The sequence below is a fragment of the Mchenga conophoros genome, linkage group LG11 (assembly GCF_057382185.1).
Source record: "Mchenga conophoros isolate Kocher_MC1m ecotype Shallow Benthic linkage group LG11, M_conophoros_male_GT1.1, whole genome shotgun sequence".
NCBI classification, from domain to species: domain Eukaryota; kingdom Metazoa; phylum Chordata; class Actinopteri; order Cichliformes; family Cichlidae; genus Mchenga; species Mchenga conophoros.
The window spans coordinates 26720893-26734178 of NC_140536.1; the positions used below are offsets into that span (position 1 = coordinate 26720893).

Below are 13286 nucleotides of genomic sequence, written 5' to 3' on the forward strand. Positions count from 1 at the left end.
CTTCTAGAAGCATGGACAACAATCCTTCAAGACTACATAAGAAATTATAAGAAATCTTGCCTAAGAGAGTTCTGGCGCTGTTGTACATTTAATATTAGCTAAATAATAGCTGCTTAAAATTGACCTTATACACTGTATTTCCATTTATGTTTGCATATATTTCAATAAAACACTGAAGCTACTTTACAGTTTACTAGCAAAATCTAAATAAATGAGGAGTTGCTGAAGACTTTTGCACAACACTGCATTTTGTCTATCATTTATTTCATTTCATGAAATACATTGACACTGCATTTAAAATCTGGAATAGGTGTCATACTTAGATTACATTTATTGTTCAGATCTCAAGGCTCTGTCCTGTTAAGCCTGCAATACAGATATACATTTCTTGAAATAAATTATGTTTTATGCAAGACAGGAGGTAGAAACACAGCTCAGTGCCTTTATAGGTGTATGCATGTGCCTGTAAGTGTGTATGTGTGTAAATCTTTAAACTTAGATACATACGTATGAGTGTATCCAAAATGTGCCTTTACTGATACGTATTCAGTATCATCACTTGGTGAGCACACCAGAAAGTCTTTCTAAAGAAAAAAAGAAATCCAATCTGATACAAATATATTATTACACTTCAAAATTCAGTACCCAGAGCTGCCAGACCATCATAAATTCCCTGTCATGAGAGTATCTGGAAGATTTTCTTTTTGTTTTGTCATTCAACTAACCATCAGCAACCCGTAGAGTCCACAGGGACATGTGCTAACACATTTTGTGAAGCCTGACCACTTAATCAATTCATCTGTACATTTACTGCGAGAGACTCTTCATATCATCGGAGTACAAGTTACACCTATTTATCTTACAGGATCAAGCTGCTTTAGCCAGTGTCACATATTGAAACTCGATTAAAATCAAATTGGATACAGAGGCATGTTTGGAGCCCGTGGGAGCGCTGCAGATCCTTGTCCTTAGAGCTAGCTATTAAAACAAATACATTGTAACTGCCGACTATCACAGGTCTTGGGTGCAAGGGGAGGAAAAAAAGGAAGCATAGTCAAAACATGCAGATAAAGACATTCTGAAGGACATGTTACTTAATTACACAGACAGTCAGGATTCAATGCACAAGGTTTCTGCTGTATCGCCGGTTGTAGCAAAACATGCGCACGGGCAAATGAAATGACCGTGTCCAGGGGCCACCCACAGAGAGTACATTTCACAGGCTGAGCCTGTGTCTGTGGCGTGCACTAATGTCAGTGTCTGAATGCTGGCTGCCTTATTTTTCGAAGGCCATCATGTAGGTGGAAAAAGTGTGACTGAATTAGAAAAACACAAAATTAGCAACTCAGTAATGTGAAAGCATTTCTCATGTGTTGTCTGTTTATCTTACATTGTACTCAGCTGACTATATGATGATGCATTTTGTTTAATCAATGGAAGACAAAGTAAGAGCTTTCCTTGATCACTTCACCTGAGCGATCCCGTGAATGAATAGCAATGTACAAAAGGGCCAGAAGCATATTGCAACCCATTGTGTAACAGACTGAGATTAAAAGTAAGTGTAAGTAAATCTGAATGCTAGTTGAGTTCCATTTCCAGTCAGAGTTAGGAGCTCATTGGTGTGGCAGAAAAGATGCTTCTGGTAGGTTGATCTTGGCCAATAGGTTCTCTAAAGAGAGCCCATCAGAAATAAACATCTACAGAGCACTGCACTGCTGTTGATCTGTGAGGGAGCTCTAAGATGTTGTTCACATGATAAAGAGCACCACTAAGTAAGGCCATTTGCACAGCTTGCTCCAAGAAACGGAAGTGAATAAGAGACAAAGGAGGGAATAATATCTCAATAGGCTTCTAGATATTTCCCCCTACAGCCTTGTCATCTTGCGTGCCACCTATTTTCCTCCTCCACCCCTCCTTCACTCTCCTCTTCTTTTCACAGTGCAGACTCTGAGTAGAGAGCTCCCGATGACCCATGTGGTGCATGAGGTGTCACTAATCGACGCAGTGACGCTGAGGAGGAGAAGCTTAAATCTCCACAGCTGCGCAGGTGGATCCCTTCAGGCGCCCGGCTGCTGTAGTGTCGGTTGTGACGACTGTCACTGTGGGAATGGTGATGTCCGCGTCGATGAGGATGATGGGAATGATGGTTGGCTTGTCCGCGGCTTGTGCTCCAAGGCGTTCGCAACACCTGAAGATATTTTTATGAAGTTGTGAGAAAGGGCAGAAGGTTTGCTGCAAAGTGACATAACAGCGTAATCAGGACTTCTTTTTATACCTGCTCCAAGGGCAAGTGGTTGGCACCCTCAGCTCCACTCCTTCTCTTAGGTCCCTGCCCTGCGCTGCCAGCATGCTCAGATGGGGGTGCCAGGTTACGTTTGGAGCGCTGCAAGAAGCGAGCCACCAGAACCCGAGTGACCTGACGGAAACACAAGGAGATCAGAGAATGAGCAGACTGCACAGCCGTTCATATTTGCCACCTTACTGCTCCTGTAACTTCCTTCAAGAATTTTTTTTGACTTGCCTTAAGGTCTCCGAGAGAACGGTGGCAGTCTTTAGGTAAACGTAACGGTGAAGTGGGTGCAGGTTTGGAGGGGACCTGCACCCCCGTGGCTGCTAATTTGATGCTGCCTTTTCTGGGCAGAGCAGCAACCGGAGGCACAGAAGTGCGGGGCAACAGACACGCTTCAGAGGATGGGCCTTTGCATAAGAAGAAAAAGAAAATGTTACATGCAGAGCTATAATATCCTTTTAGCTGATCCAGCAGCAGAGTTGCCAGGTCTGTGTGACAAAACAAGCCCAATGCCAAGTCAAAAATATCCTTAAAAAACAGACACAGGCACAGAGCTGTGCAGACCATTATAGCAACTTGCATAATGCTGATCTGCAGGGGGCTAAGTATGAATAAATTATCTATCTATCCATCCTCCCATCCAATCCCAGCTGTCATAGGGCAAAAGGCAAGGTACACCTTAGAAAAGTTGCCAGGGGCAGGCCCATTTACTTGATTTAAAATATGGATCTTTGTTCACTCTAGACATTCAGCTAATTTCACCCAACCAGCAGACAGAAAAAAAATGTGACTGCAGCAGTATATAGTAGTTGCAGTCTGATTGGCGAGATGCCACAGGAAAACTGTAGATCCCTCCACATTACAGTACAATATGTGTTGATATTTTTATTCTTGCTGTATAATCTATATAAATAAAGATGTAGGCCGAGTCCAAGACAAAATTGCAAACCAAAAAGTCCTGAGCTGATAGAAAAACAAAATGGTGAAAAACAACCTTAACATATACTTAGAAAGGTTGGAAGTGAGGGAAACAACATACAGGTAGACATAGCTGAAATTTAACAGCTAAATTACAAACATTCTGACTTTTGCTGCATAAAAAAGCAGATGAAACAGCTGCAAAAACACAAATATTGCTGCTGATGATTCAAAGAGGTATAGTGTATATAGACTGTAGGAAGTGCTGCATGGTATTACAGAATGTACCAGACTGTCCCCCTGACTAGACAGTAAAGAGCATACTATTTAGTGTGTCTGATGGAATAATCTCCCATAATAAATTAGGCTACCTAAAATCTTATGCCTGTGATAGTGACATTAAGGCCTGTATCATGGATAATCATGGATTATTGCATTTTTCCATGACGTACTGTATCCATGACTTTGCTGCTTGAGCATCCATCCATTGGGGTCTGTCCTTTGAAAAAGAAAATGCAGATAAGAAGGCACATTACTGTTTCCACAAAGTGATGTCATTTATCAATATGTAATCAAATCACTGCTAATTTTGATGTTCTGGAAAAGTTTCATAAATCACGTGCACATGGGGCTGGATCTCCATGTCTCCTCTGAAGCGTACGTTTCCAGTCGTTGCTAAGAGGCTTTGATGAATGAGGGCAATTAGCGGTAAATGAGCTGAGCTATGTCTGATCAAAACAACTGAGACATGATCTCTTTTGGGGTTTCTCCTTCTAATTAGACAATCTCAAGTAAAGAGGAAGAAAGGATGACAGAGGTGGTGATGAAATGCAGCAAAGGTTCAGCTCTTTAACTAAGAACATTTGTACATCACACTGCCTGATAAAGTTTATCTCATCTTTAAGGTCCATAGGAGTGAGCTCTTACCTGTGTCTATAGATGCCTTGCTGCTTCCAGAGCCAAAGTCAACTAGAGAAATGTAAGTTCAGACAGGTTATGGGATCTATAAAGCTAGTTTAAGACATGTGTTTACGTTGGTGTCTGACTTACCTCTCTCAGTTGAGGAGCCCAGACCTGGCTCACTGTGTGACCTCACAAGGCGTAGGAAGCCTTCCCGGTCTTTTTGTACATTCTCTCCATCTCTTTCATTCTTCCCAGCTCTCCGGTGAAGACACAGGGGTTGGTGCGGATGGGGTTGCTCACTGGTAGCAGAGGAGGATGAGGTAAGGGGAGCAGAAGAGGCTGGGATGGCTCCTTGGACTGAAGGGGTGGAGGGGCGAACTCGAATCTCTGGGATCGAGGATTGGTGTTGAGAGGTGCAACTCCCTTCCAGCTGGGAACAGCTACTAGCCAGGATGGTCTGGCGCCGCAACACTGGAGACCTGGATGACAAAACCGGAAAATGCCAAAACATATGTTGGCATGTGTTTGCAGTTTCAACTTCTGATTTTAACCCGGCATCGGACGTTTGCACTCACCTGTATGTGGTGGTGGCTGTGCTGGGTGAGGAGCAGGAGTTGGACCGCTCTCCTCTGAGGAATCGCCTGGATCTCGGCCCTCCTGCCAGAGGACTCTCTGGTGTTTGACACGGTGGGCCACCTAAGTTGATATACTCCCTACCATCTCCTCCGTCTCCACCCTCACTAGCGTTCCTGTTACGCCTCTCCCCTTGGTTTCTCAGCCCAACCTCCAAGAGGCAGGAGTCCTCAGAGGGGGAGGAATCATCAGGGATGTCCACAATCTCTGACATTAACAGAGATCCACTGTCCATAGACACTAAGAAAAAAAGGTAATCCTTTATTATGTAGGGAAAATGTTACATTTTGATTTCATTTATAGGACTTTTTAAGTAATCTAAGAAAACTCCTTACTATACCTCAGCAATAATATTGTCAGTAAAAATTATGACTTAATGCTTTTTTGTTTTCTGTTGTACAACACTGCACAGAGTTTGTGGAGTTTTAATGAGCTTGAAAGCGAAAATTTGATATGACCACCTTACTTCTTCAACATAGCCTGAAATCTTTTTATGTGAGCTTTCTTGGCATTTATTTAAGTAGTGTTCAGGAATAGTTCTAGGATTTTTGAGGGACATTCAAAGCTCTTCTTTGGCTGTTGGCTGCCTTTTGATCCATTTACTGTTGAGATGATCCCAAACTGCTTCAGTAATGTTGAGTTCTGGGCTCTGAGGAGGTCAGCCTGCAATTGAGTGTTCCCTTGTGTGTTTTTCTATCCAGGTGTGGTTTCACTCCATTGGCAGTGTGTTTGAGATCATTGTCATGCTGGAGAATGAGCCGTTACCAATCAGAAGTTTCCAGTTGGTGTTGCATGGTGGATCAAAATTCTAGGGTACTTCTGTGTGATCATATTTTCATTAGTTTTGGGAAGATCACCAACACCTGTGGCTGAACTGCAGCTCCAAACCATCGCAGAGCTTCAACCATAATTTACAGGCAGCTGTAGATCATTGTACCCAACCTCCTCTGTACATATTATTGATGATTTGAACCAATGACTTCACATTTGGATTCATCACTCAATAAGACCTAATGCCACTGATTTTCTGTCCAGTTCTTGTGTAACTTGGCATACCTCAGCCTTTTGTCCCTGTTTCCCTTGCTTAACAATGACTTCTTGACAGCCAGACTTCCACTGAGACCATTTCTGATGAGGCTTCACTTCTCTTTGGGAATCACCTTGTTGGTGGAAAAATATTGTGTGAACAAATGATCAGTTTTTTTGTGTCAGGCTGTTAATAACAAAGTGTCTAAAGACACAGTTAAAAATGGATTCTTTGTTAAGTTCTCTGTTATGTGCAGATACAACACTAGTTCATCCCTTGAATTAGGAGGCTTTTCATGCCTGAATGGTCAGTCTTAAGAGGCATGATAAGCATAACCTTTACCCTTACCCCATAAATAAACATTAATCTGAAAATGGTCAGGTAGAAACTGGACTGAAAATAAGTGGCAAAGGAACCAATCCTCAAATAAACACTTTGCAAGAACTTCAGAAAGCCTGGAGAAATATTCCTTATGATCACTGAAAAAAAAGAGACAATATGTGGCTCCTTGGAGCAAAATATAAAGAAATGAGAGGTGGTGCAAGACTTTTACACACTGCTTTATGTTTCATTTTCAGTTTGTCTTAATTTGAAATATAGATCTGATTAATTCAATATATTTACTGTCAGTGAATACTGATTTTAGTACATTGCTGACATTTGAAAAAAGTCACTGGCAGATGAGGTTTAACACTTGTGTTTAATCCAATATAAAATTAACCACACTTTATTTTTATTTTTATTTCTTTCTTTACTCTAGCATGTAGTTTAAAAAAAGTATCTGTCCATCTTGTGGCTGTAGAGATGTCGACCTTTCTGTTGAATTGCACTAGATGGCACTTGGCTTGCAGTGTACAAAGGAACAAAAAATGGAAGAAAAGAAAAAAACAACCCAAAAATTATGTAATGTCATAACAACAGTACTGTCCCATTTCTGAAATTATGACGAACAAAAAAAGAAAAAGATAGACAGAGTTCACACCAGTCATATTTTTTAATAGCAGGTTAACACTGGTGTACCTAAATCATCTGTTTGTGTACCGGTTTAGAACAGAGTATTATTAATATGATTAGTAACACCTATATTAAAATGCTACCTTGTATGGCTTGAAAATTGCTTTAATTAAAATATGTGTATTAATGTTTTGGTCTTTTTACAATCATGTAAGCAAGGTGTTACATCCTGTGAGGACGTGGGAGTGTGTGGGCGTGGTGTTGTCCTCTCCCTTTCCTCCTCCTTCTTTCTTGCCCCTCCCCTTGTCTCTCTCTGTCCCTGCCTTCTCCTTTAGGACACACCTGCTGCTCATTTGCCCTTGTTGACCACCAATTACCCTCAGAGGTGATATAAGCTGGAGGAGAGCAGTGTGGATGTGGGAGAGACTTCTGGTGGTTTTCCCCTCTGTGCTGGTCAGTGTGTGATACTGGTCAGTGTGTGATACTGGTCAGTGTGTGATACTGGTCTAGGTGTGGAAAAGGCCTGCTGTGTGTGGCTCTTTGTGAGTAGCTCTTAACCGAGCAGTGGTTTTCCTTAAGTGTCGGTGGCCTCCATTATTTTGTTTGGCCTGCCTAGTAATTGCTAATAGCAGCGTTGCTGTCTTTTTCTGTTGAAGCCTTATAGTTGTTTTCTTTGTTGAAGTGGTCACCATCTCTTTGGGTTGGACTGTCTGATTTATCATTAAAGCAGCGTTGCTGTCTCTTTTTGTTGTTACTGTTTATATGAATATTGAGTTAATTGATTATAATAAAGATTTATTTTGTGTTAAATACCTCTGCCTGGCGTTCTTTTCATTTCAACCCGGATCCAATTGTTACCGTCCCCCACCCTCTTCGCCTACACAAGGCTAAATAAAAATCTGTATATTTGGTTTGGGAGTGAAGTACCCCTTCAAGTTTGGAACTAGTTTTTAAAATGATAATTATGTTGATTTTTAGTAACTTTTTCTAATAATTTTTTAATAATAGTTGTTTTTTAATATTCCAAATGCAAATGGCTCCATAAAACATATATTCCATTAGCTAACCTTCTCCACTGAAGGCGGTGGAAGTTCCTCTCTCTCCAGACAGCTCAGTGCCGTGGGGGTCAAACACTGTGGCCTTGATAGTCACAAAAGACAAAGATCAGCTTCTCACTAAGTCCATCACACAAACACATACAAGTACACACATACTTACCTGACTGGCAGCTCTCTGTCCCATCACAGCTTCATAAGGAGGAGGGCAGTCAGTGGGGTAGAGGGGAACGGGGCTCTCCATGGAGCCATTATAGGTGATGCTAAATGTGAATTCAAAAATATCAATCATTTGGTTTTACAAAATGTAGCCTAATCATGTAAGTGAATGGCTACTAAACGTCGAACACAAGTGATGCTGTAGCTGCTCCAAAGTTGTGGAATGATCTGCCCTTGCATGTTAGGCAGGCCTCTTCTCTCTCTGAATTTAAAAGTCTTCTTAAAACATATTTATTCGCTGAAGCCTTTGGCATTGATTAGAGGGGTTGACTCAATTTGTTTTAACATGTTTCAATTTATTGTATCTATTTATTTTATTGTATCTCATTTTAATTTTCTTTACGTATGCTATTAACATGTACAGCACTTTGTGAAACTCTGGTTTTATGTTAAAGTGCTTTAGAAATAAAGTTGGTATGGTATGGTATGGTATATTGATGCATTTTAAGTGCATGTTTAGTACCTCTGAGCATCTGTCTCAGAGCTGCAGGTGTACTCAGGAGGATAATAGGGGGGTGGAGGGATGGGTGGAACAAACTCCTCAAAGTCCATGATGTTGGTCAGGAAGGCATCCTGAGGAGTGGTGCATTCTGGGTTGACAGACCGAGAACGATGTGGGGCCAGCTGGACAGGAATAAAAAATTGGGTACATCTTTAAAAGATACAGTGTTGTGAAAAAGTATCTTCTATCTTTCTGATCTCTTATTTTTTGGCATATTTGTCACACTTACATGTTTCAGATCAGCAAACAAATTTTAAAATTAGACAAAGATAACCTGAGTAAATACAAAATGCAGTTTTTAAAGGATGAATTCTGTTATTAAGGGAAAAAAATATGCAAACCTACCTGCCCTACGTGAAAAATTTGCTGCAGTATTTGGACGACTTGCCTTAGCTGAATGAACCATGAACTCTGCTCTCTATCAGAAAATCCTGAAGGACAATGTCCAACCATCATTTCATGCCCTGAAACTCAATCACACTTGGCTTATGCAGGAGCACAATGATCCAAAACACACCTTAATGTCCATCTTTGAATGGCTAAAAATGACAAAATTAAGGTTTTGGAGTTGCCTAGTCAAAGTCCAGACTTAAACAGGACTTATCTTAAACAGGCTGTGCATGCTGGAAAAACCTCCAGTGTGGGTGAATTAAAACATTTCTGCAAAGAACAGTTGGGTCTGATGGCGAGTTTGAAAAACTCATTGCCTATTACTGCAAACTGTTGATTGCGGTTCTTGCTGCCAATGGTGGCACAACCAGTTATTAGGTTTCAGGCAATTACTTTTTCATAGAGGGCCAGGTGGGTTTGGACGTTTTATTCCCTTAATAAATCATTTAAAAACTGAATTTTGTATTTGTTTGAGTTATCTTTATCTAAATGTTTAAACATTTTTCAAAATCAGAAACAGGTAAGTGTGACAAATATGCAAGAAAAGAAATCAGGAAGGGAGCAAATGCTTCTTCACAGCACTATATATTTTCTAATCTCTTAAGGCAGCAGTCCAGCACATTTGCAGGGTCCACATTTTAAATGTAAAATGTGCTGAATCTGTTCCTACCAGGTGCAGGAGGTCCAGGGAGAATATGTGGATACTGCAGGTCACGGTGGACAGGGTACAAATGATGGTGGAGAGAATGCTGAGACCACACGCACTGAACAAAAGGTCCTGTATAGACGATGCATTCAAAAGAAAACAAAATCTTGGTTTATGTAATCTTTTATGTGGAAAATGGATTTCCAGTGTGGTCAAAAAATATTCTACCTACCTTCAGCTGTTTTCTGACTGAGTGGCACCCATTATCCTGGTTGAGGACCAGCTTTTCCTCATCTGTGGAGCAGGGGTCTGTGCGTGCACAGCACACACACAGACCATTTTCCACCTAAACACATTGGATTGGTGTAAAGCACTAATCGGTAGACCAAAAGTGGATATTTGCAGCTATTCCTGTCACGTTTTCCATGCATCTAAGCATGAAGGTAGAAGACGAAGCTTGCATAATATTGCTCACTGTACCTGGCAGGTGAGCATGGACTTGACCATCTGTGCATTCTGACAGGACAGCATTGAGCCAGCTAGACTGAGTATCACACACACTGCAGACAGCAGCATAAACAGTGACACCTGTGGAGATACACAGAGATGACGTTTGAGTTAGAGTGTGGCATTCAACCAAAGACCACAGCAGGATATCTCATGGTTCAAGATGCTTTCAACCAGAGTAAAGAACATGTTCAATGAAAGTGCCTGTTTTAGATCCTGGTCCTGTTTTCTGTCCTGAATGCACTGAAATCTTAAGCCTGCTAAGTGTTTTACTTCATGTGCACAGTGTAATCAAAATATAAAATATGATAGATTTTTTCATGCAGATATAGAATTGTTTAAACCACATAGTGACAAAACACCCCAGTACAAAGACCCTCAATTATCAGTTATGTAAGAATGCACATTTTAAACTCCCACTTTTATGCCAAAAAGGATGAAAAGTTTGAAATTCTCAGAAAGATTTGATGCAATGTGCTACACATACCACCAGCGTCAGAGGTCTCCTCCATGAGATTATTCCAACAATCCCCGATGCCACCACCTGGAAACAAAAAGCATGTGCACCATGAAATACCTCCTTTAGTATATCTGCTGTAACATACTGTTGTTTGTTTTCAGTACGAGTTACACTTACAAAGAAACCAGCCCAGAATGGACAGGACTGCCTTACGCGGGGAGTGGTGGTGAAGGCCATGCTGGTGAAAGAGAAGGCCAGGACCATTGCTCCCAAGCCCAGGTGGCAGAGCCCCAGGTAAAGGAGCAGTCGGGCTCCACCAGGCCCCCGGCCAGACATGCCCCTGCGGCTGTCTGACCAACCCCGGGACCCAGAGGCTGAAGCCACGCTGCTAGAGTCTGAAGGTGAAGGCATGTTTGGCTTGTGGAGGAGGCAGGGAAAGGGTTTACGCTTACAGCGGGTTCATAAGACAAGTTGTGTGGGCAGAAGCACAGGAGAGCAGGAGAGAGAGAGACATAAATGCTGGCTTCAGAGCTCTGCTCTGTCACAGTTATGCACCAAATTCTCCACTGGCAGGTTCTGCGCAATGTCCCATGGTGCACACTGTAGTCCAGCCAGTGAGTCCAATAACTTTGTCAGCAGAAAGTTGAAAAAATGAGCTGCTACCACACAGTCGCAGGCACCATACTCACCTCATCTGATGTTTCAGCTTTTATACTTTTAAGTCCACACAGCGTCTCTTTCACCCCACTCAGTTCAGAAGCCAATGTAGCTTATATAGTACAGTCTACGCCATTCTGCTGCCCAGCCATTCTTTGATTATAACGCTAACAGGCAAACTGGGCAATTCGTTTTCCTTTTAAATCTTCACATTATTGCTATTATTACTCATTTGCTTTTTGCTGCTTCCTCCTCTCCACCTCCTCTCGTCCCTCTCTCCCTCCTCTAGCCCGTGGCATTGCGGTAACTGGAGACCCGAGCAGGCCGCAAATTCTAAAGCATCTCAGAGATAGCAGCTGTTCGCTTGTAGTTTTACTCCCGGCAGAGGCGGCATGTGGGGGTCAGTCCGTGCGTCCAGTCTTGAGGAACATCATCTGAACATGTGCGCTCCCCTCCCGCGACCTTTTTATCAGCTCCTTATCCTGTCACGGAAGAGAAAAAAAGACGGCGAGGAGATCAAAACCCTAAGATCACCCTAAGACTAATTAGCTATCCCGGCATGAACAGGAAATAAATGTTCCATCGATTTTCAAACTGCACCAAAATAGCAGCCAGGCTGGAATATTTACCAGCAGACTATCTATCTTTGTTAACTCCACCTCGGAGGTTTTTGCGGCGGTCCACACAAGCACCTAGACTCCCCTCCTCCTCTTGTTCTTCCTCCTCCGCCGCCTCTTTCCTCCCTGCAGTCACGCGGGCATCCCGTTCAGCCCGTGTGTTTGTGAATGTGTGTATGTACCCCCGACGTTTACCTCACAGCCTTTCACCAGACATCACACCAATACAGCCGCTTAGCCTTCCCGTGCCCCCTCATAGCACAGCAACTTAAGTTTATCTTTCATTATCGTGTTTGCTCGCCCCTCCCCTCTGCTGCCCTCGCATCTCTTCCTCTGTTTCCAAGCCGAGCTGTGACTCTGGCAGAGGAACGGATCGTGTTTGCAAACCACAACCTGCCCTATACGTGATGACAAGGCACGCAGAACGTGCAGCCAACTCGGTGATGCGGCAGAGAGCGTTAACACAGTCCTGGTGCTGATGCTGGGAAGGAGGGGTGGTTGCCTAGCGACAGGATCCAGCTTTTACTGCTGCAGCGACGATTAAAACAACAACGACAACACACACAAAAACCCGAAGCAGTTGCTGTTGGCAGGAGAGTTAAAAAAGAAAGAAAGAGAAATAGACGGTGGCAGAGATTCTTTGTAGTGAGAATGTGTGTCCTGTAGGTGGCTCGTCTAAAACAACCAGCGATGTGTCTATCATATGTAATGTTTCTTGTTCGTTCAAAGACCCTCATAGTGACTAACAGATCTCGGTGTCAGATTCTCAAAATAAATACTACGGGACTTACAGGACGTTACCATTATACTTGGATGATAGATTTTCACAGTAAAAGCCCTAATTTTTGTGTGTGTGGAATGTCCAGTATGCTTTAACCACAGACAAAATAAAAGATGGATATATCTTCCAGGTCGGAAAAACAAAGCCCATGTGGAAGTGTTGAATACTCTGAGAAGGTGATAACTTTCAAAAACACTTCCAGTTCTATAGAAGTCACAAAACTGCTTTCTAACTTGAACTCTGCCAACAGTTTCCTGCTGAGTTTAAAGGCTTGGCCACTCATGTGGGGTCGTATTGAATAATAATAATTTTTAATGAGTGTATTTTGTAAATCGTTGTCATATTATGTCTCAAAATAAATCTGTGGTGTGAAACCACAGCTCATTGGCAAACAATTTCTTAATCTCAAGTCCTTAGCCAATGAGCACAGTTTCACAGTCAGTCATCACATCACATCATTTTTCTTTTTCTTTTGGAAACCAAGATGGTGATAGCAAATCTCAAGGCTTCACAAACCGGTGGGTGATGTTATGGTAGCTATGTGCATCTTTTATACTCACTATGGCTTAAATGCATTTGAAATTTCCAAAATAAAAGCCCCCCCACTCAGGTATGTCAGACAGTGCCCCCCCCCCCCAAAAACCCCTAAAATAAATAAATAAATGAAGTCCCCCAATTTTAAAGAATGCTTTAAAATGTGCTTTTGAAAAATTAAAGCCACCACTTA

The 13286-nt window shown here is 42.1% G+C and overlaps 1 protein-coding gene across 2 annotated transcripts; it reads right to left on the reverse strand.

Moving 5' to 3' along the window:
* Positions 1–247: 247 nt before the first annotated feature.
* On the reverse strand, positions 248–12169 carry entrep3 (endosomal transmembrane epsin interactor 3). 2 transcript variants are annotated; one of them, XM_085292028.1, is made up of 15 exons: positions 11791–12169; positions 10682–11643; positions 10532–10588; positions 10018–10125; positions 9770–9883; positions 9562–9669; positions 8463–8623; positions 7944–8043; positions 7793–7865; positions 4687–4984; positions 4259–4590; positions 4136–4177; positions 2522–2697; positions 2276–2416; positions 248–2188 (listed from the first exon to the last, which is right to left on the reverse strand). In XM_085292028.1, the coding sequence occupies exons 2-15, from the start codon at positions 10913–10915 to the stop codon at positions 1934–1936; spliced, it is 2199 nt and encodes a 732-aa protein (XP_085148154.1). In that variant the 5' UTR covers positions 10916–11643; positions 11791–12169; the 3' UTR covers positions 248–1933. The 2 variants fall into 2 exon arrangements, with proteins under 2 accessions (XP_085148154.1, XP_085148153.1); XM_085292027.1 differs by having other exon boundaries at positions 10682–12169.
* Between the last annotated feature and the right edge of the window lie 1117 nt (positions 12170–13286).